General features: G+C 50.2%; 1 protein-coding gene across 5 annotated transcripts in view; it reads left to right on the top strand.

Annotated features, from left to right (window-relative positions):
- FMNL2 (formin like 2) overlaps nucleotides 1-18,599 on the top strand; it is a 131,662-nt gene extending 113,063 nt beyond the window's left edge. Inside the window, exons 12-27 of one of the 5 annotated variants that reach the window (XM_068407813.1) lie at nucleotides 803-952; nucleotides 1,631-1,732; nucleotides 2,070-2,385; nucleotides 2,812-3,012; nucleotides 5,745-5,869; nucleotides 6,356-6,558; nucleotides 7,515-7,749; nucleotides 8,417-8,485; nucleotides 8,645-8,725; nucleotides 8,920-9,049; nucleotides 9,534-9,697; nucleotides 10,450-10,551; nucleotides 11,000-11,098; nucleotides 11,855-11,978; nucleotides 15,346-15,392; nucleotides 16,594-16,710. In XM_068407813.1, the coding sequence (XP_068263914.1) occupies nucleotides 803-952; nucleotides 1,631-1,732; nucleotides 2,070-2,385; nucleotides 2,812-3,012; nucleotides 5,745-5,869; nucleotides 6,356-6,558; nucleotides 7,515-7,749; nucleotides 8,417-8,485; nucleotides 8,645-8,725; nucleotides 8,920-9,049; nucleotides 9,534-9,697; nucleotides 10,450-10,551; nucleotides 11,000-11,098; nucleotides 11,855-11,978; nucleotides 15,346-15,392; nucleotides 16,594-16,632 (2,187 nt within the window). In that variant the 3' untranslated portion in view covers nucleotides 16,633-16,710. Of the gene's footprint in view, nucleotides 1-802; nucleotides 953-1,630; nucleotides 1,733-2,069; nucleotides 2,386-2,811; nucleotides 3,013-5,744; nucleotides 5,870-6,355; nucleotides 6,559-7,514; nucleotides 7,750-8,416; nucleotides 8,486-8,644; nucleotides 8,726-8,919; nucleotides 9,050-9,533; nucleotides 9,698-10,449; nucleotides 10,552-10,999; nucleotides 11,099-11,854; nucleotides 11,979-13,985; nucleotides 14,078-15,345; nucleotides 15,462-16,593 lie in introns of those variants that run through there. The other 4 variants (XM_068407812.1, XM_068407811.1, XM_068407810.1 and 1 more) reach the window with 4 other exon arrangements.
- The last annotated feature ends 1,489 nt before the right edge of the window (nucleotides 18,600-20,088 follow it).

Raw genomic sequence — 20,088 nt, forward strand, 5'->3', positions numbered from 1 at the left:
GGATTCAGAGCTTGCCACGGTCAAGCAGCAAGTGTGGAGGAAAGCAGTAGTATCCTCTGTAGTAACAGAAGATCATAGAATGGTTTTGGTTGGAAGGGACCTTAAAGACCATCCAGTTCCAACCCCCTGCCACGGGCAGGGACATCTTCCTCCAGACCAGGTTGCTCCAAGCCCCATCCAACCTGTCCTTGAACACTGCCAGGGAGGGGGCAGCCACAGCTTCTCTGGGCAACCTGGGCCAGGGTCTCACCACCCTCACAGGAAAAAATTTCTTCCTCATATCTAATCCAAATCTCCCCTCTTTCAGTTTAAAACCGTTCCCCCTCATCCTGTCACTCCATGCCCTTGTAAAAAGCCCCTCTCCCGCTTTCCTGTAGCCCCTTCAGGTGCTGGAAGGTGCTAGAAGGTCTCCCTGGAGCCTTCTCTTCTCCAGGCTGAACAGCCCCAGCTCTCCCAGCCTGTCTCCAGAGCAGAGGTGCTCCAGCCCTCTGAGCATCTCCGTGGCCTCCTCTGGACTCACTCCAACAGCTCCGTGTCCTTCTTCTGTTGGGGGCCCAGAGCTGGACGCAGCACTGCAGGGGGGGTCTCACGATAAGATGCTGCTTAGCTTTATTTGAAAGCTCTGGATGTTTGGTCTTCAAAAGTGAGTGTTTATCACTTCTGACCCCAGCTAACATTAAAATACAGCGTTTTCATGGGTGATGGAAGCAGCCTGAGCTCCCACCGCTCTCCCACCCCGTTTGCTGTCTGTGGCCCTTCGCTGCCCGTGCCGAGTGACACCCTTGTCTTCTTGGGTTTGCAGAAACTGAAACACACGGAGAGCGACAAACTGCAGGTGCAGATTCAAGCTTACCTGGATAACGTTTTCGATGTGGGAGCTTTACTGGAGGATGCTGAAACCAAGAATGCAGCCCTGGAAAGAGTTGAAGAACTGGAAGAAAACATTTCCCATGTTAGTACCACGCTTTGTCCCCTCTGTCTCTGCAGCTCAGAGCCCTCTCTGTGCGTGGGCTTTGCTGCTGCCCGTTTCGGGAGGTGGAAGCACGGGCACAGCGGGGCTGCAGCCTTTGGGGTGAGGTTCACTTAGGAGAAGCCTTAGGGCTACTGTGCTTCTGCACTGGGGGAATGACCAGATATTTGGCAAATGAAGGAGTCAGGGAGATCTCAGGCAGGTAAACTTCCTGGGTGCCTTCATGAACCTCGTATTCTGCATGTTTTAGGTTACTTCTGTTCTCTTGTGACATAAGCTAGACTCATCCCAGGAGTACGGACATAAGTTTCTGTCATGTGTTGACAGAAATACTAATAATAGACTTGCAGAAGTTTTACCTGAAAAGCACAGCAACCGGTGCCACCTCACCCCCTCTGCAGCCTCGCCTGCCTCGGCGTGCTTGGTGGTGGTGGATAAAGCCAACAAGAACTGTGGGGCTTTCTGATCCCATGTTTGTGGGGCTGGCAAAAATAACAATAAATCAGAAGACAATGGAGGAAAAAGGGAATAAACTCTCTTCAGGGTCTGGTGGAGTATCAATAATTTACCACGTACCACTGCTCCAACAAGCGTTCCTGACATTTGGGTTGAGAAAACGACTTATCCACTGACATAATCTGTTTCTCTTTTGAATGATAGTTGTCTGAAAAACTCCAGGATACGGAGAATGAAGCCATGGCGAAGATTGTGGAACTGGAAAAGCAACTGATGCAAAGAAACAAAGAACTGGATGTGATTCGGGTGAGTGCGATGGGAAAGCTCTGGCCGGGTGCCACACTGCAGGGGAGCGGTGTCCTGTGTGCTTGGTGTATGGGTGGTAAGGACTTTTAATGGGCCAAGTGACTTCTGTTAGCTCCCTAAGTTTGAACCTAGGACACATTTCAAGTAGAATTACTAGTGTGTGCACTCAAAGATGGACATAAAACTCTCTGGATGTGCCAGCAAATCAGTGAATGAGTCAGGTACATCTTGTCACTGAGGTCTGTAGCATCTGTGTTGGGAGTTCTGCACGTGTGGTTGGCTGCTGAGGGGCCTTGGAAGCCAAATTCCTTGTTTCTGTTTCTCCATTCACTCTCAGGAAATCTACAAAGATGCAAATACCCAGGTTCACACCTTGAGAAAAATGGTGAAGGAAAAAGAAGAAGCCATCCAGCGACAGTCAACGCTGGAGAAAAAGATCCATGAACTGGAGAAGCAGGGAACCATTAAGATCCAGAAGAAAGGTGACGGTGACATCTCCATCCTCCCCGTTGCTCTGGCCTCTGGGATGGTGCCGGCAGGGTCAGAGGCTGTGGCTGGCACATGTGTGGCACCGGTCGCTGGAGCTTCATCTTCAGTACCATTGCCACCACCTCCACCACCCTTACCCGCCTTAGCAGCAGCATCTGAGGCAGGTAAGAAGCAATTTGTCCCCAAGACATGGGCTGGCCGGGAGCTGGAGGTGGAGTTCATTGTGCTGGGGACAGCCACAGCGGCCTTACACTGACACAGACACCTTCAGGTGTAATGAGCCTGCGGGTCATGGCACCTAGCCGAGGGTGCTGAGGTCCCCTGGCTGTGTTTACACTCACTCCTGGGTGGCTCCCATGTTTGTCTGATCCATTTCTGAGCCCTTCAGCTGAGAGAGAAAAATACTAGCTTCTTTCATTAGAGTAGTTTCCTCCTGTGTTCATACACTGAAGTACTTTGGTGAACAGTCAAAAAAATGCTTGGGCCAGTGTAGTGGTGGAGGGGAGGTGGATAGTGGGGGACAGGGTGGATGCTGGGCCTTTTTCTGTGGGTGCTTGTGAGTAATCCCTCATTTTTCCATCATTTCATAGTGCAAAACGGTCCTGTGTCGGTGCCGATGCCGCCTCCACCCCCTCCTCCACCACCACCTCCACCACCGCCACCACCTCCTCTCCCAGGTCCATCTTTGGAGACAGCTCCTGTGGCTCCGCTGCCCCCACCGCCCCCGCCATCAGCACCCCCTCTGCCCGGGACCGCCTCTCCCACTGTGGTGTTCAACTCAGGGCTCGCAGGTAAATCACCCACGTGTCTCCTCGGCGTGCTGCAGGGTGAGCAAAGGCAAGGGCAGGGCAGGGTACCGAGGTGGGACTCCTTCACCTAAATAACACCCATTATCTCTTACTGGTATTATGCTTAGAGGGGTTTATAAAAGCAAAGAGCATTTATCAACCAAACACTTTCAGTTTGGTCTGGAAGAGATGGCTTCTGCACGAAGCTATTGCCAAAAATATTTTTCAAACATGATCATTTTTGGCTTTAAGCAAACAAAATGTGGGTTTAAGCAAAGCAAAGCTTCATGGTTTTGATTTCTTCTGAGGACTTAATAGAGAAATAACTGTGCAAAAAAAAAAAAGGGCAAACTTTTTGTAATTTCTTGGAAGGGAGAAAAATTTACTGACTGTCTTTAATCATGTTTTTATGCACTCTCTGACATATGCCAAGCAAGTAAATGCTAATTGGTACCCCAGGAAATCTCAAGAGCATGATATGAGTCCAGAAAGAGAGACCGAGGAGCTCTGATTAATAGCTTTTTTCTTTTGAAAACTGATTAAATATTCCAGCCTTTAAAGTTTCCTCTGAAAGTGAAAAGCATCGTGGAAGTAGAGAGTCCCAGGGCGTATCACAAAAAAAAAGAAAGCACAAAAGGCGCGATACGGCAGGGGCTCCAGGGTTTATCATAGAATCATAGAATCCCAGACTGGTTTGGGTTGGGAGGGACCTTAAAGCCCATCCAGTTCCAGCCCCCTGCCACAGGCAGGGACACCTTCCACCAGACCAGGTTGCTCCAAGCCCCATCCAACCTGGCCTTGAACACTGCCAGGGAGGGGGCAGCCACAGCTTCTCTGGGCAACCTGGGCCAGGCTCTCAGGGCAGGAGCCTTCCGGGTCAGCGGGTAGTCAGTGAAATAACAAATTTTGCTTTTCTGACCATTACTAACATTTTTTTCTCTGTTCTTTCTGCTTCCTGGTAAGACGGTCCCATCAAGCTCTTCTGTAGGTTGCTTTCTGCTAAGTACTTCCCTCCCTCTCCGCGTTCCCCTCTGTGCTGTGCCCGTGTGTGTGCCCGTGGATGTGTGAGGGTGGTGGGGAGGGGGTGCAGGGGCGCGCTGGCCGGAGCTGGCACCAGAGCTGGAGCAAGCCAGCAGCTCTGAGGGTGCTGCCAGGCCCCAGGATCTGGCACTGGGAGGCCCTGAGTCAGCAAAGCACTTCAGCAAGTAGTTAAGACACGATTTCTTTTGAGTGACGTGCCTCCCGGGAGCGTCCCCGTGCCAGGGCTCTGTAACGGAGGAGGAGGGGAGATTCTGAGAGATTTTGATTAGCTGCATCAGGAGCTGGCCCACGAGGCACTTGGCTTCCGTTCCTGTCCTGAAATAACTCAGGAGCAGCTAATAATCTATTCTAATGTATGCACAAGTGGAAAATGGTTTTTTGGATGGATGTTTCAGATGGAAAAAGCGATTTTTTTTTTTATTTTAGGAATTATTTTGAAGTAACCACATTAATTAAGCAGAGAGTAAAACCCTGTTTAGTTTAAATGAGCAGAAGTTGATCACGTGTGTTCATGTCTTCCAGCTGGATAAATATAATTGTCAAAATACACAGCTGAATATTGTGTATGTTCCCTGTTATGCACTTACGGTTTTTTGTTTCAAGCAAATACTCTTGCCAGTAATTTATTCTTTGTGATGTCCCTGCAAAATGAGCACGAGCATGAAAGGGACTTGGGCACTCAACTGGATTCTTGTTTTAAAAGTGGGATGACAAAGTGAGAGAAATGTTTCCAGCATTCACCCAGCTCCGGTGCACGACAGGACTGTCCCCTGAAATAGGTCGTCTCTGTCCTGGCACAAACAGAGGCAGAAAATCATTAGGGGAAAATAAAATAATTACTTGCTCAAGTGCTTTGCAACCTGGGAACCCAGCCGACTTCTGAAAGGGAGGGGAAAAGATCGAGCATCTCTCCAGAGCATTGAGTGTTCAGGGTGCTTTAACGAGCATCCTGGTTTTGTAGCAGCGAACAGCTTCGTGTTTAAATTGAGATACAAAGAAATGAGACCTGAATCGCAGAAATTATTCATGCACCTTCCAGACCTGTCAGGAATAGGAAGAGAAAAGTGTTTTCCTTGCTCCAGCATTGCTTTGTTGTACTCTGTTCACAATAAGAGTAGTCAGTCTTCATTTTCATAGCTCCTGTGTAAGTTACTAAGTCGTTTACTGGTTCTGCACGGCACGAGAATATTAAATCTGGTATTTGAACCGTGTTAAAGCTCCCGTGTGCTGCAGCGTTGCAGCAGCGTACCCTGTACCAAAGCCTTGCCAAAGGGGCTTTTTTTTCTTCTTGTCACCTCTTCTGCGTTGAGGTTGTGCCACAGATCAGCTGTGCAGCGGCTCGTGCCAGGGTGGGCTCTGCAGCCAGCAGGACGGGGTTAAATTCAACCGCTCTCTCCATTTTCTGTAGCGTTTAAAAATAGCCTTTTAAATCACTCCAGACAAGATGCGGTAAGAAAGCAAGAACACATTTCCTTGAGTGAAGTTTTCACAGCCTGTGGTGTTCAGTCCGGTGCTGCCGAGGCTGGGGGGAAGCCCCTCAGCGCTGTTTGCCTCTCGGGGCAGTGGGATCCTGCCAGGCTTTCTGGTGGGATCATTTAGCTCTGGCCCGTTCCTCCTCCAGTGCTGAAATACCGACTCAAAAGCTGCACCCAGGTTGGGGAATTTGTCATTTTCTTCTCCTCTGCTGTCTTTAGCTGTGAAAATCAAGAAGCCCATCAAGACCAAGTTCCGCATGCCGGTGTTCAACTGGGTCGCCCTCAAACCCAACCAGATCAACGGGACTGTCTTCAACGAGATAGACGACGAAAGGATCCTGGAGGTACGAGTGCTGCGTGCTGCCTTCTGCCTCCTGCTTCTGTCCGTGACATGAGTGAATTCTGGCCTTGGCAGGGATAGATTGCAGAATTATTTTGGCAAACGGCTCGTCCAGTGGCCCCTGGTAGCCAGTAAGGAGAGTGTAAGGTCAGTGTGGGCACCTCAGTTGAGAAGCAGGGATGGTAGCTGGTAGTATCACAGAATCAATGAGGTTGGAAGAGCCCTCTGGGATAATTGAGTCCAACCATTGCCCTGACACCACCATGGCAACTAGACCAGGGCACTAAGTGCCATGGCCAGGCTTTTCTTAAACCCCTCCAGAGATGGTGACTCCACCACCTCCCTGGGCAGCCCCTTCCAACGGCTAACGAGGGATCCTGAAGGCCAGGTTTCCTGATCACTAACTCAGGCGTGTGTTCTGGCACACTACGAGGCAGCGCGGGTTTAGTGTTCACTGCCGGAGGGATAAATCATTTTCTTTCCTTTTTAGGATTTAAACGTGGATGAATTTGAAGAAATATTCAAAACAAAAGCCCAGGGTCCAGCCATTGATCTTACTTCAAGCAAGCAAAAGATAACTCAGAAAGGGTCAAACAAAGTCACGTTACTGGATGCCAACAGGGCCAAAAATCTTGCCATTACTTTAAGAAAAGCTGGAAAGACGGCAGATGAAATATGTAAAGCTATTCACGTGTAAGTAAAACACCTGTCAGCAAAGAAATCATGTTTAAGTTTTACTGTGATTTTGGTAAGTGGGATGGTTTTGAATTGGCAGTTGATGTAAATGTTTTTGCATCTGGAAAAAATCCAGGGGTAAGGATGGGACCCTTCTGAATTCCCAGAAATCAGATTCCCTTGAACTAAAATAAAAAAATTCCATTTTTATGTTGCTGTATCACTAGTTAGGCTTAACAAATTAACGCTTCTTTTATTAAAGAAGCTAACTCACGTCTACCTGCAGCATGCCATTGCATACTGCATCTCTCATTTTGTTTGCACAGTACTTTCTGCTACAACGAACACTCAGAAGCCGGAGTGTTGGCAAGAGGCAACTATTGTAGTTTGCTTCATAAAGCAGGACTTCAGTCCAAGTGCACTGGAAGGGTTTTGCATGGAATTAGGTTTATGTAGCGGCCCCAGGCAGTGCTAAGCTCCGGTGTGCCCCCGCTGATATGGCCCCTCGCCTGCGACTCCAGCAGCTGCTGGGGATGGAGCGCAGGTGTGCCTCCTCCTTGGGGCTGATCCTGGATCCAGCCAGAGGTGCTTAGTACAGAGTCACAGAATCAACCAGGTTGGAAGAGCCCTCTGGGATCATCGAGTCCAACCATTGCCCTGACACCACCATGGCAACTAGACCAGGGCACTAAGTGCCATGTCCAGTCTTGTCTTAAACCCCTCCAGAGATGGTGACTCCACCACCTCCCTGGGCAGCCCCTTCCAACGGCTAATGACCCTTGCTGAGAAGAAATGCTTCCTAATGTCCAACCTGACCCTCCCCTGGCCAAGCTTGAGGCTGTGTCCTCTTGTCCTATCGCTGGTTGCCTGGGAGAAGAGGATGACTCCCACTGCGCTACAACCTCCCTTCAGGTAGTTGTAGACTGCACTAAGGTCACCTCTGAGCCTCCTCCTTCTCGTTTGTTATCTCACAGGTTTGACCTAAAAACGTTGCCGGTGGATTTTGTCGAGTGCCTCATGCGGTTCCTGCCCACTGAGAACGAAGTGAAAGTGCTGCGGCTCTACGAGCGGGAGAGGAAACCCATCGAGAACCTGTCCGACGAAGACCGGTTCATGATGCAGTTCAGCAAGATCGAGAGGCTGATGCAGAAGATGACCATCATGGCCTTCATAGGCAACTTTGCAGAGAGCATCCAGATGCTGACCCCGGTGAGTGAGGGGCTTCCCAGGGGTTCAGCCTGCACCTAAGAGCTGCGCTCTGTGGCGTGGGTCAAGCTTGTGGAGAGCATTAGTCATGTGAAGGTGTGGGGCAGTCGTGAAGGTTATAGGTGAAGGTTAGAGAGGATTTAATTTTTCTAAAACAGGTGGTTTGAGTGTTGTGATGGTCAGTTCTCACAGAGACAGAACAAGAAACAATTACACAAAGGGAAAAAGTGGTTTTCAAGCTGTATTTTCATACATCAACACCTGATATCCCAGGTGCTGTTTGTACCCTGGACTGCTCCATACCATCCTGTTCCTTTACCCTGTAGAAGTTTAAAACTGTTTTAAATGAAAATCTACTTGTATCATCAGGGAAAGTTGTTATCAGTGCTGCTCCGTGGGCTCTTTGAAGCGTGCCCCGTTCAGCCTGGTGCATCTTTCACAGTCGTAAGGATGCAAATATAAATATGCTTTTACCCAACTGAGTGTGGTAGATCTGCGGTGCAGGTGAATTATTTGAAATCCTGACGTGTCAGGGCAGGATGTCATTCATGCTAGGGCCCATGGGATGGATGAAAAACAAGGTGTTTTTCAGAACATGAGTGTTTAGGTTTTAGTTTTACTCTTGGGTTGGACACGCATTAACCAAAGCTCTTCCTGTGTTTACTTGCAGCAACTTCACGCCATAATAGCTGCCTCTGTCTCCATAAAGTCATCCCAAAAGCTTAAGAAAATACTGGAGGTAGGTCTGATTTTAGATACTTCAACAGCTCCCTCACTCACTGGTGTGTCCCCTGAAGCCATACCTGCATGCTGACATACCAGCTCTCCCTCCAGACGTTCCTAAAGCGTCATGTGTTTGGCCTGAAAATTCACGCTCTGCTCTGTTTCACCCTGGCAGATAATCTTGGCTCTTGGAAACTACATGAACAGCAGTAAACGAGGAGCTGTGTATGGATTTAAGCTACAGAGTTTAGACCTGGTAAGTGAAGCAGAGGTGCCTCGTGGGGACCAGGTGGGGATGCGTGTCGGGTACCTAGCGAGTGGCTGCTGGGGGACTCGGTGCTTCCCAGAGGGTGAAGGCAGAGAGCAGCAGCGGGGAAGGTTCTGGGGGAGTCCCTGTGCATGGAGCCTGCTGCAGTTCCACCCAGCCAGCTCTTTGCCTTCTCTCCCCAGCTCCTCGAAACGAAGTCGACAGACCGAAAGCAGACGCTGCTGCACTACATTTCAAACGTGGTCAAGGAGAAGTACCAGCACGTCTCCCTCTTTTACAACGAACTTCATTACGTGGAGAAGGCTGCTGCAGGTACCGTCACCCTCCTGTGCCTGGCCAGCGGTGGTGGCACACGAGGGACTCCACAGCACATCACAGAATCACAGAATCAACCAGGTTGGAAGAGCCCTCTGGGATCATCGAGTGCAACCATTGCCCTGACACCACCATGGCAACTAGACCATGGCACTAAGTGCCATGTCCAGGCTTTTCTTAAACCCCTCCAGAGATGGTGACTCCACCACCTCCCTGGGCAGCCCCTTCCAATGGCTAATGACCCTTGCTGAGAAGAAATGCTTCCTAATGGCCAACCTGAACCTCCCCTGGTGAAGCTTGAGGCTGTGTCCTCTTGTCCTAGCGCTGGTTGCCAGGGAGAAGAGGCCAACTCCCACTTCACTACAACCTCCCCCCACACACACATGGGCTCTGAGGCTCTTCTCAGTGGGGAATTGTTCAAGCTGTGGGTTCAGGCGCTTGCACAGCAGGAGCGATGCAGCACGTTTGTTTTATTCCCTAGTGTCTCTTGAAAACGTCCTCTTGGACGTGAAGGAGCTGCAGAGAGGCCTGGATCTGACGAAGCGCGAGTACACCATGCACGACCACAACACGATGCTGAAGGAGTTCATTCAGAACAACGAAGGGAAGCTAAAGAAGCTGCAGGATGATGCCAAAATAGCCCAGGTATTTCTTTCCTCTCGGGGTTTGGCGAGGGGGTGCGAGTGACGCAGTGACTAGCAGCATATCACTGCAAAGGACGTGCTTTAATACACAGCAGGGAGGGGAATCACAGAGTCATGGAATCATGGAATCGTTTTGGTTGGAAAGGAACTTTAAGACCGAGTCCAATCGTTAACCTACCAAGGCCACCACTAACCATGTCCCTCAGCACCATATCTACACGGCTTTTGAATCCCTCCAGGGATGGGGACTCCACCACTGCCCTGGGCAGCCTGTTCCAGTGCTTGACAACCCTTTTGGTGAAGAAATTGTCCCTGATCTCCAATCTAAACCTCCCCTGGTGCAACTTGAGGCTGTTTCCTCTTGTCCTATCGCTTGTTACCTGGGAGAAGAGACTGGCACCTCCTCACTACACCCTCCTTTCAGGCAGTTGTAGGGAGCGATAAGGTCTCCCCTCAGCCTCCTTTTCTCCAGGCTAAACCCCCCCAGGTCCCTCAGCCGCTCCTCATCACACTTGTGCTCCAGACCCTTCCCCAGCTCCGTTGCCCTTCTCTGGACTCACTCCAGCACCTCAGTGTCTTTCTTGTAGTGAGAAGGTGCAGCAATTTGTGGGTTTGTTCCTGAGTTCAGGTGCTAGATGTAGATGTGCTGGTCTGAGCCGAGGGTTTCGCAGCAGGGGAAATCTAGACCCTTTACACTGAACACTGCAGCAGTGGGTGGATTTGTTCAGCGCAGTAAATCGGTGCTTTTTGTAGGATGCCTTTGATGACGCTGTGAAGTACTTCGGGGAGAATCCCAAGACGACACCCCCCTCCGTCTTTTTCCCAGTGTTTGTCCGGTTTGTGAAGGCCTACAAGGTAAACAGGAGCATCCTCCTCTCCTCTTCCATCCTTGTGAGCCCCAGTTGGTACCTGCGTGGCTCGGGGCTCCCGACAAACCAGCCTGTGGCTTCCCTCTGGCTTTGACGTGGTGCGAGCACAAATACTTGTTTGGGGATTATTTTCGGGGCTGAAAGACAACCCAGCTGTCTCAGACGCTGGAGGAATCCTCAGAAATTGGATGTGTGGGCAGCAGCTTTCACCTTTAACCCTGAACATGTGTCTTTTGGGACTGGGCGAGGATGGGTTGTGTGACCCAGCAAGGTCCCTCCCAGCCCAGCTTTGTCAGACTGTGTTCAGAGGCAGCTGAATTGCTACACCTGATCTTGCTTCCTTGGAAAGCCTCGTGGTAGCAAGTGATATTGTAATGTTTAGGTTCCCTGTAGCAATTGGAAGCTATAATCTGTGCTTTTTTTGTGATAAATAGCAAGCAGAAGAAGAGAATGAGTTGAGAAAAAAGCAGGAACAGGCCTTAATGGAAAAACTTATGGAGCAAGAAGCATTGATGGAGCAACAGGACCAAAAGGTATGGAACAGCTGCGTCTTAGAGGCAGGAGCCATCGTGTTCATGTGTTTTTCCTGGTGGTTCAGAAACCTCAGCTCTGTGTAAGAGCTTCAGTTGCTCAACTTATTGTTGCCTATAAATAGATTCTCTGGAAGTTTTCTCCTGGTGGGGAGAGAACCAAAATAAGCTGAAAGAGTGCAAGTGTGTGGTTCTGCTACTTGGAAGCCTGCAAAACGAAGGAAAACTGAATAGACAGAAAGTCACCTCGTGCCCATTGCCATCAGCTGAACTTTGTGCTGCTCTGGCCTTGTATCTGGTAAAACCCCACCGGTGTTCAGCGTGCAGAGCACCTTACACTTACAGGGGCAAGGAATGACCCTCCCCACGTTACTCTTTTATAGGAATTGCCCTGATTTGTTGCTCTTTCTGAGGTAACACTTTAGATTTGCTAGAGAAGGTTTCCCATGGCTCTAGAACGGCCACTTTGTCGGCTGGTGCTGCTTCCCACAGCTCTTGGTGGGATCTTTAATCCCAGCCACGCTTTCTGCCTCGGAGGAAAAGCCCGTTCCCCTCATTCCCCTGATGTTTTTCGGAGGTAAGGGCTTGGAGCTCCAGCCCCAGGTGGTGAGAAGGCTTGGAAGCAGATTACAAGGGTAAGAAAGCAAAGCAGGCTGGCAGCCCCTGGTAGCGGGGCTCACCTGGTGTTTCACGTTCAGGAAGAGAGAACCAGGAGAGCTGGAGGTCGGTCCTTGCAAACCCTCTCTCCTTTGCTTCCAGTCTCCTTCACATAAAACAAAGAGGCAGCAGCAAGAGCTGATCGCAGAGCTGAGGCGGCGGCAAGTCAAGGATAACAGGCACGTGTACGAGGGGAAGGACGGTGCTATTGAAGATATTATAACAGGTAAACACCTCTTCTGTCGTCTCACAACGGAGAAAAACGTGTATCTGCTTAGTAGCTATTGTCAGTGCTTCATGTACTTAAAGCATTACTCGAGCACAGCTTAGGACATTGTTTGTATGGTGTGAATCAGGTACAGACACTTTGGCTAATAGTCTATATACTAATGGTGTGTAACAAACCAACCCCAGTAACCTGCCTTTACGTGCCCACTGCCCTCGGGGACACGCTGGGTTCCTTAGCTCCTGCCTTCCAGCATGGAGGATGTACTCATGCTCTGCTCCTTAGAGTAGCCAGTTCGGTGCCTGAGCTCAGCAGATGCTCCGGTGGGGATATGCATGCTGGGCAGATCTTTCCCAGAAACCTTTTTTCCCCCTAAATGAATGAATGACGGATGTTTAACATTATTCAGAGCCTGCCTTTTCACTAAAATGTACTAATGGCACCACCTTATCGCACAGTTACAGCAAATCATTTAGTCCAACCTGAATGATTTACCATCCTAAACTGCTGCTGGTTTCACTGCTGCTCAGACTGGTAGGCAAGGGCTGCGCTGACCCAGCCTGGGCTGCAGGGAGTTGACTGCACATTCTTCACCCGTGCTGTGGCAGGAACACGATTTTAACACTGATATAGATTTACAGTTGGTTGTTTCCATTGCAGAGAAGCTCAAAAAAAAGCTCTTGGGGCAGGATTTCCTTGGCTACTGCTCTGGAATGTTTTTCACCTGGGTTTTTCCTGCAGGAGAGCTGTTTTACTGCTCACTGAGGAAAGCCAGGGAATTTTTGCCCGACTAGATGACAGGGCTGAAATGCTTGAAGCTTTCACAGCTCTCCGTAACCTCGATTAACAGCTTCCTAAGATAGTATTAAATATCTAATCTGTTACTGCTTCTGCAACTCCTTCAGACTCCTGGAAGCTTGTTTAATTGGTAAAGTGGTTCTCCTGCTCCAGGGGAGAAACAGGTTGTGTGGCAGAAGAGCATCCACATGCAACAGGCAGTTCAGTGGAGGGAGTGCCAGACTCTAAGGAAACATTCAGCCTCAACAGGAGGAAGAACTTCTTCACTGTGAGGGTTACAGAGCACTGGAACAGGCTCCCCAGAGAGGTTGTGGAGTCTCCTTCTCTGGAGACTTTCAAGCCCCGTCTGGATGCGTTCCTGTGTGACCTGCCCCAGATTGGTCCTGCTCTGGCAGGGGGTTGGACTCAATCTCCAGAGGTCCCTTCCAACCCCTCACATTCTGTGATTCTGTGATTTCCTGTGGTCTCGTGCCTGGTATTTCCCATTATGGGGGTGTTTGAGGGCCTCAAGCCATGTAATCACAGAATCAATGAGGTTGGAAGAGCCCTCTGGGATCATCAAGTCCAACCATTGCCCTGACACCACCATGGCAACTAGACCAGGGCACTAAGGGCCATGTCCAGGCTTTTCTTAAACCCCTCCAGAGATGGTGACTCCACCACCTCCCTGGGCAGCCCCTTCCAATGGCTAATGACCCTTGCTGAGAAGAAATGCTTCCTCATGTCCAACCTGAACCTCCCCTGGCCAAGCTTGAGGCTGTGTCCTCTTGTCCTGGGAGAAGAGGCCGACTATGATACAGGTTAGGCACAGAAAGCCAGGTAGGACTGAGGCCACTTGAATATGGCCCGTCAATGGTATGGAAATGATCGAAAGTGTCGTTTGAAATTGGACAGTGCCTCGTTAGGTGGGCAGGAGAGCTCTTCATCAGCAGAGCAGAGCTCTGTATAACATCACACCCTTTTCCAGAGCGTGCTTAGCCGTAGTCTCTCAAAACAACTAAAAGCCACGTAAAATAAGATCTTGTTACTCAAAGACTTAGCACAGGCCTGTTGCCAAAGCCTGCTGAGCTGCGGTGCTGCCAGACAGCAGGCTGGGCCGTGCTGACCGGCCCCGGGGTGTCCCTACCCGAGCACTAACCCCGTACTAACGCGGCGGACGCGCTTCTCACGGCTCTGTTTGTCTGTTTGGCTGTTGTTATTCCCATGCAGTGCTGAAGACTGTGCCCTTTACCGCTCGAACCGCCAAGCGGGGCTCTCGGTTCTTCTGCGAACCCGTTCTCACTGAGGAGTTCCATTACTAAACTGTCCCTCTTTCACATCTGATGCTCTTAGAAAAATGAAAGGTCGCTGTAGCTTTTTTGACACTTCTCCATTCGTACGGATCTCAGCCAGGATCATGTGAATGTTGAGTGTATAGTCACGTCCGGCGTCCACCCAAAGTTGTGTTCATGTCACCTCTCGCATGTTCTTGTGTTTCAGTAACTCTTTATTCCATCCCATCGACTCGGCGTGATGCTTTTGGCCAGCTTTGCGTGCCAGAGGCATCTCGCCCCTCCTGACAATGCCATAGAACAGCGAGTGGTGGAGTCACGGGGGGTTTGGTGCAGGTTTCCTGCGGTTCACAAGACCGAGGAGATCACACGTGGTCAAAAAGTGATGGTTCACTTGGCTTTTCTATGGCATCTCTCGTGGCCTGTGGCTCGTTCTCAGGCAGCCCGTGTGAAGTGCATGTGATACAGTCAGCTAAAGCAAAGGGATGGGCTGCATGAACTCGGGGCTCACTTGGGATTTCCCTTCTGGCTGGGAGGGTAACAACGTGTGTCCTCTGCCCGGGGTGGTTTGGTTTAGACTTTTTAACCAGCACTTGCATATTTGCATGTAACAATAAACAGCATCAAACCTGTCCTCATTCGCTCACATCCATATTTAACTGCTTTCGGTTCCATGCCAACTCGATCTAAATAAACCAGAGGTGTTTGCTGAGCGCTCACCAATGCACTTGGGCTTTGTGCCTGACCCCGGGGGGACGGGGGGAGCGGGGCTGGGGACACTCACCTACGTACCCAACCCACCGACACGGTGGCAGTGAGAAGCTTGGCGTGGAACTGAGCGATGTGCATCGTGTGGTGTGAAGTGTTAACGAGGGCGTCTCTAACCCAGCATGGCTGTTAACACTGTTGTCTTGAATTAAGGCCTCTTAAGAAGACAACAGTGTGTCACCTCTGCGACGTGTATTTTTATGAATGCTTCTAATAAAATGGCAAACTAGAACCAGCTCAACGGTTATTCACTCTGTCGAGTTAATTGCTGTGTTACCTTCCTGGAGCCAATCTTCAAAGCAGCTTGGAATTGGGTTAGCGAGAGGCGGGGGTGGCCCTCCTGTCCCTCCCTCTCCTGTCTAACCTCCTCTCGTGGCCTCGCCTTCCCCCTCCTGCTCTGTTGGCTAACGTGCCTGGGAGTGTTGAACGCTGAGTTGACTTGCTCTTCATTTTCCATCCCATTTTTTTACTTAACCATCATTTTGTGTTTTGTTTTGTTTTTGTTTTGTTTTGTTTTTTTTTCTGTTTAGCCCTAAAGAAGAATAATATCACTAAATTTCCAAATGTTCACTCGAGGGTAAGGATTTCTTCTAGCACACCGGTGGTGGAGGATACACAGAGCTGGCAAGCATCACTTTTTACTTAGCTTCCTCCTCTCTCTGTATGCCAGGCAGCCTCTTGGTAGATGTGGCTAAGGGTAATACTGGTGAGAGCCTCAAGGCCTGGGGAGTCTGAGACCGTTTAATTCCACCCTCCGTGGTGCAGGGGATCCACACCATGGGCTGGTGACCATCTTCAGCCCTTTCTCTTAAGAGTTCAGCCCGAGTTGGGCAGTCCTGCCCCCAGGTTGGTTGAACCCCGTAGTTCCCTCATATTCTGCTGCCCCCGAATGGGACGTGCGAGGTGGAAAACCAGCAGCTCCCAGCGCCGAGGTGGGAGCGGGCGGCCCCCAGCGAGTCCCCTCTGCTGGGGTGCCCCAGGAGCTGAGCGCTTTGGGGCTTGTGGTTAAGCCAGGACATCAGTCAGTGAGGAAATGGGAGGGAGGGTTTGCCCAGTCCAGCGCCAATTTGTTAGCGAGAGAAATATTTTAACTCGAATTATTCTTCAAGTGCTCGTTATGTGGTAGCAGCACATGTAACACCTAACAGCACATGTAACACCTAACAGCACATGTAACACCGGCTGTCCTCAACAGTCCATCTCCAGCTTTCCCTGCTGTTGGGTCCATCGCACGCTCAGCCTTCCCTCCTGCCCCCCCCAGCCCTCACCCCCCCAGCAGCAGCGGCAGGCAGGTGAGGAGGAGGAGGGAGGGGGTTGGCCGCTCCGCTGCCCTCGGCTGATGAAGCATCTATGAAGCATCTTTTCAGCTGGGCGAGGTGGTGGCAGGGGGGCAGCTACCAGCTGCTTTATCTCAGGGCACCCCCTTCTAAATACACAAGTATCTGGGGAGTAGAGCCCCACCCTCGTGTTGCTCCATCATACCCTGGGTCAGACACCTTCAGTGAGCTTCATCCCGCTGTAGAAACCCCCTTTCAGGTCACCCTGACGGTGTCCCCACCGTCCCTCACCAGTATTACCTGCTGCTTGGGCGCGTAGTGCGAGGGCCCGCCAGCCTCCGCTCCCTTCTCTCACCGGGTTGGATCCCTCCTCCCGTCCCTACACAAGCTGCTTTGATTGGCTTCCAGCAGGACCTTTCCGTGTCTAGCCCGCGCGTGCGTGCGTGCGTGTGCCCGGGGCCGAGCCGGGCGCGCTGACGACGGCCCCTTTCCTCCCCGCAGATCTTCGCAACCAGCCGTACCGCCGGGCCGACGCGCTGAGGAGGAGCGTCCGGCGCCGCTTCGACGACCAGCCCTTGCGCTCTGCCAACGGTGCCGAAATCCCCATGTGAGCCGGAGCCCCGCGGGCGGCGAGGAGAGGTGGGGGGGGGGTGCTGGCGTGATCCTTGTCCGTGTGAACTCGTTTACAGCCTTGGGAACACTCAAATTCACCTTCCGAAGGGCTCAGAGCAAAGAAAATGCATAGGAACATCAGCGCTGGGCTCGCCAACCAAGTGCCTGAAACTGAAGTACCTGCTCAGATTAATGGAAGCAATAGGACGTTGTTTGATTGGGTATCTCTTCACACCAATACATTATCCAGTATTTTTTAACCAAAATGTAAAATACGTGTTGTTTTGAGGGGGGGGTGTTTAGTTTGGTTTGATGATTATATAACAGTTTAGTGACTGGTCTCCCGTGGACCTGACCTGCATCCCGACTGGTTGTAAACAGGTAGTACTTGGACGTGCTCTGCTTTTAAATGCATTCCTGTGCTGGCCGCCGAGGGGATTCACCTCGCCTTCAGCTGCACTTACTGGCTTTTGGTTGTTTTTTTTTTTCTAAAAAAAAGGAAGACATTTAAGGGCTTTTCTATCTGTAACATGGAAATAATCCCAAGAGAAGCGCCGTACCTCACCCCACCGCGCAGCCCCCGCCTGGGACGTGGCCCCACGTACGTCGGGGCTCACCAGACGTGCAGCAAACGCACCCGGCGTGTCCCTGGGCGGTGGGAGAGGGGGTTTGGGGTGAGCACTTTGGGGACACAGGCGAGGAGGGTGGCGAAGGCACGGCTGCGTTCTTCAGCTAGAGGCAGCTTTTGAGTAACGGCGTATTTATTAATTAGCACTAAGGTATTAACATCTCGATAATCAGTATTAGGATCCCGAGGGGCGCTGCGGTTCAGTTACTCACACAGAGAATCATCCCCACCCCGAGGGCTGGGACAGCGCGGGCCAAAGCCCCGCTGAGGAGCGGTTGGTCAGCCCCAGCTCGGCCATCGCCTTCTGGAAGCTGAAAACACTCGAGGAGCCTGAATTTAGCAACATTCTGCCCTGCTGCTGGGTCGCACCCGTGTCCCCGAGCATGAGATGCAGCAGGATCCTGCAGGGTGCGGGAGCTTCTCCGGGGTGAACTGGACTGAAGAGAGATTCGTGCTTTCCAAGATGCATTTTTGCTCACAGCTTCCCCGCCCTGGTCCCACTGCATCAGTATGTTCATTGTAAAATTTATTGTATAGTATTTAACCACTGAATTCCTTTTTTTCTTTTATGTTGTGCTTATGTGAACCACTGGTGAAGGTCCCATTGTTTTTTTTTTTCCCTTGGATAACGTGTAGTTATATGATAATCCGTTTTTAAATGTACAGATATTTTGCTACAAAATTGGTGCAGTTTTTTATGGTTTTTACACTTCTCTTTTATTCCCACTTCAGCCTCTGGGTAATATTGTAAATATTGTTTAAAAAAAAAATGCATCAGCCTGTGCTATACAATCTGAATGTTATTTTAACTTATAGTTTTTGTTTTTATATTTAACTAAATGGACAGTTTGGGGCTCAAAGTTGCCACGTTGACCTCTGCTTCCCTATTTACAGGATGTTTACTTTAAAAACTGCCACCTTCTTGCATTTACAGCAACGTGTACCTGACATGCTAAAGAGAACATGCCACGGCGCCTCCTTCTTCACTCCCAGTGACAGAAGAGCGTGTTAATCTGCATAAGAAAATTGGACAATTAATTTAATAAAGTGTTAGGCAAATGGTTACCAGCACTAGCTCTGGCATTCTTAAGCTCAAAGGTATTTTTTTAATTGACGACAAAAATTGTTGTACAAGAACTATAACGGTGGCATGTTCTCTTTAATATTTTTCTAGTAATAGACCTTCTTCTTAGCAATATTAGAAGTGTTTTATAAACGCAGTTCATGTTACTTTCCTGGTCTGTTCCTGGCATAAGATCAAATAAACTATTTACACTACTACACGGTAAGCTGTGGGGGGGTTTTTTTGGTCACTTTTATGTTTTTTTCCCTGTAAATAGTGGTGTTTGCCAGGTGAGCATCCGGAGCTTGCAGCGGCAGGGAGAAAAACCCGCTGCTGGGCTGCTTTGGGGGGATTTTTTTTGTGGATTTTGTTGTTTGGTTGTTTTTTTTTAAACGCCTCCCTGGTCGCTGTTGTACATCCCATCGCTCCGTGACTGAGAATCCCAGCATCAATGAGGTTGGAAGAGCCCTCTGGGATCATCGAGTCCAACCATTGCCCTGACACCACCATGGCAACTAGACCAGGGCACTAAGGGCCATGTCCAGGCTTTTCTTAAACCCCTCCAGAGATGGGGACTCCACTACCTCCCTGGGCAGCCCCTTCCAATGGCTAATGACCCTTGCTGAGAAGAAATGCTTCCTAATGGCCAACCTGAACCTCCCCTGGCCAAGCTTGAGGCTGTGTCCTCTTGTCCTGTCGCTGGTTGCCTGGGAGAAGAGGCCGATTCCCACTGCGCTACAACCTCCCTGCAGGTAGTTGTAGACTGCAGTAAGGTCCCTGCCCCGAAGTGTGACTTGTTGGGGTGGTTGGAGTTGGGGCAGGGATGGAGAGGAACCTCCCAGGCCTTTTCCCACCCCCTGCAGCGATTGCACCCTGGGCCGAGGCCACCTTTGTGGTGGGTTCCCACACGTCCCTGCCCCTCTGCCACCAGCCATCGACACATGGTATTGACACCGAAATACGTCCCCAGGTCACTGATTTGCATCATCTCTGCACTCTGCAACCAGACCAAGGCTGCAACACGCTCTGCACTGAGCCTCCTGCGTGTCCTGTCAGTGAGGAATGGCACCAGCTCCTGCTGTCCCCAGCCGTTTATACTCCAACTGACTAATTTCAATCTCAAACCCTTTTCTTAAGGAGTCTGAATCATGTAACCACCCCAGCAAGAAAAGATGCTGTAGGAATGTAGGGGATTTATGCACAGCTGTCATGTTATTAGGAAAAACCACACTGAAAAGGAAGCTGAACTCTATACTGTGAGCACTAATGTCGCTTAATTCCAATAATAAATTTATCAGAGCTATACAGAGTACTTAAAACTAGAAATAAATACTAGTACACACTAGAAGACAAGGTTTAATAATCAATAAAAATGTACAAAAATATTCCCATCAGCGAGGTTTCTGACCATGTACCCCCGCAGCCCCCGCTGGGCACGGGGCAGGGCTGGCACAACCTCCCCCAAGTAGCCCCAGGAGCCGGGGCTGAAGCTGCTGCCTCCTCCCCATGTTCTACACCCGTGGCTGCAATCGGTGGTACATTCTTCAGCAGGGTCTTAAGGCAACACATTGAAATTCATTTACAATTTGATTTTTATTCTTGCTGTGAAGATAAATGCTGAAATAACACCCATAGCTGTTCTGGAGCAGGTTGAGGGGACACAAGAGGTGGCTGTGACACAATTTTCTGTGTC

Source organism: Nyctibius grandis, chromosome 9 (genome assembly GCF_013368605.1).
Source record: "Nyctibius grandis isolate bNycGra1 chromosome 9, bNycGra1.pri, whole genome shotgun sequence".
NCBI classification, from domain to species: Eukaryota; Metazoa; Chordata; class Aves; order Nyctibiiformes; family Nyctibiidae; genus Nyctibius; species Nyctibius grandis.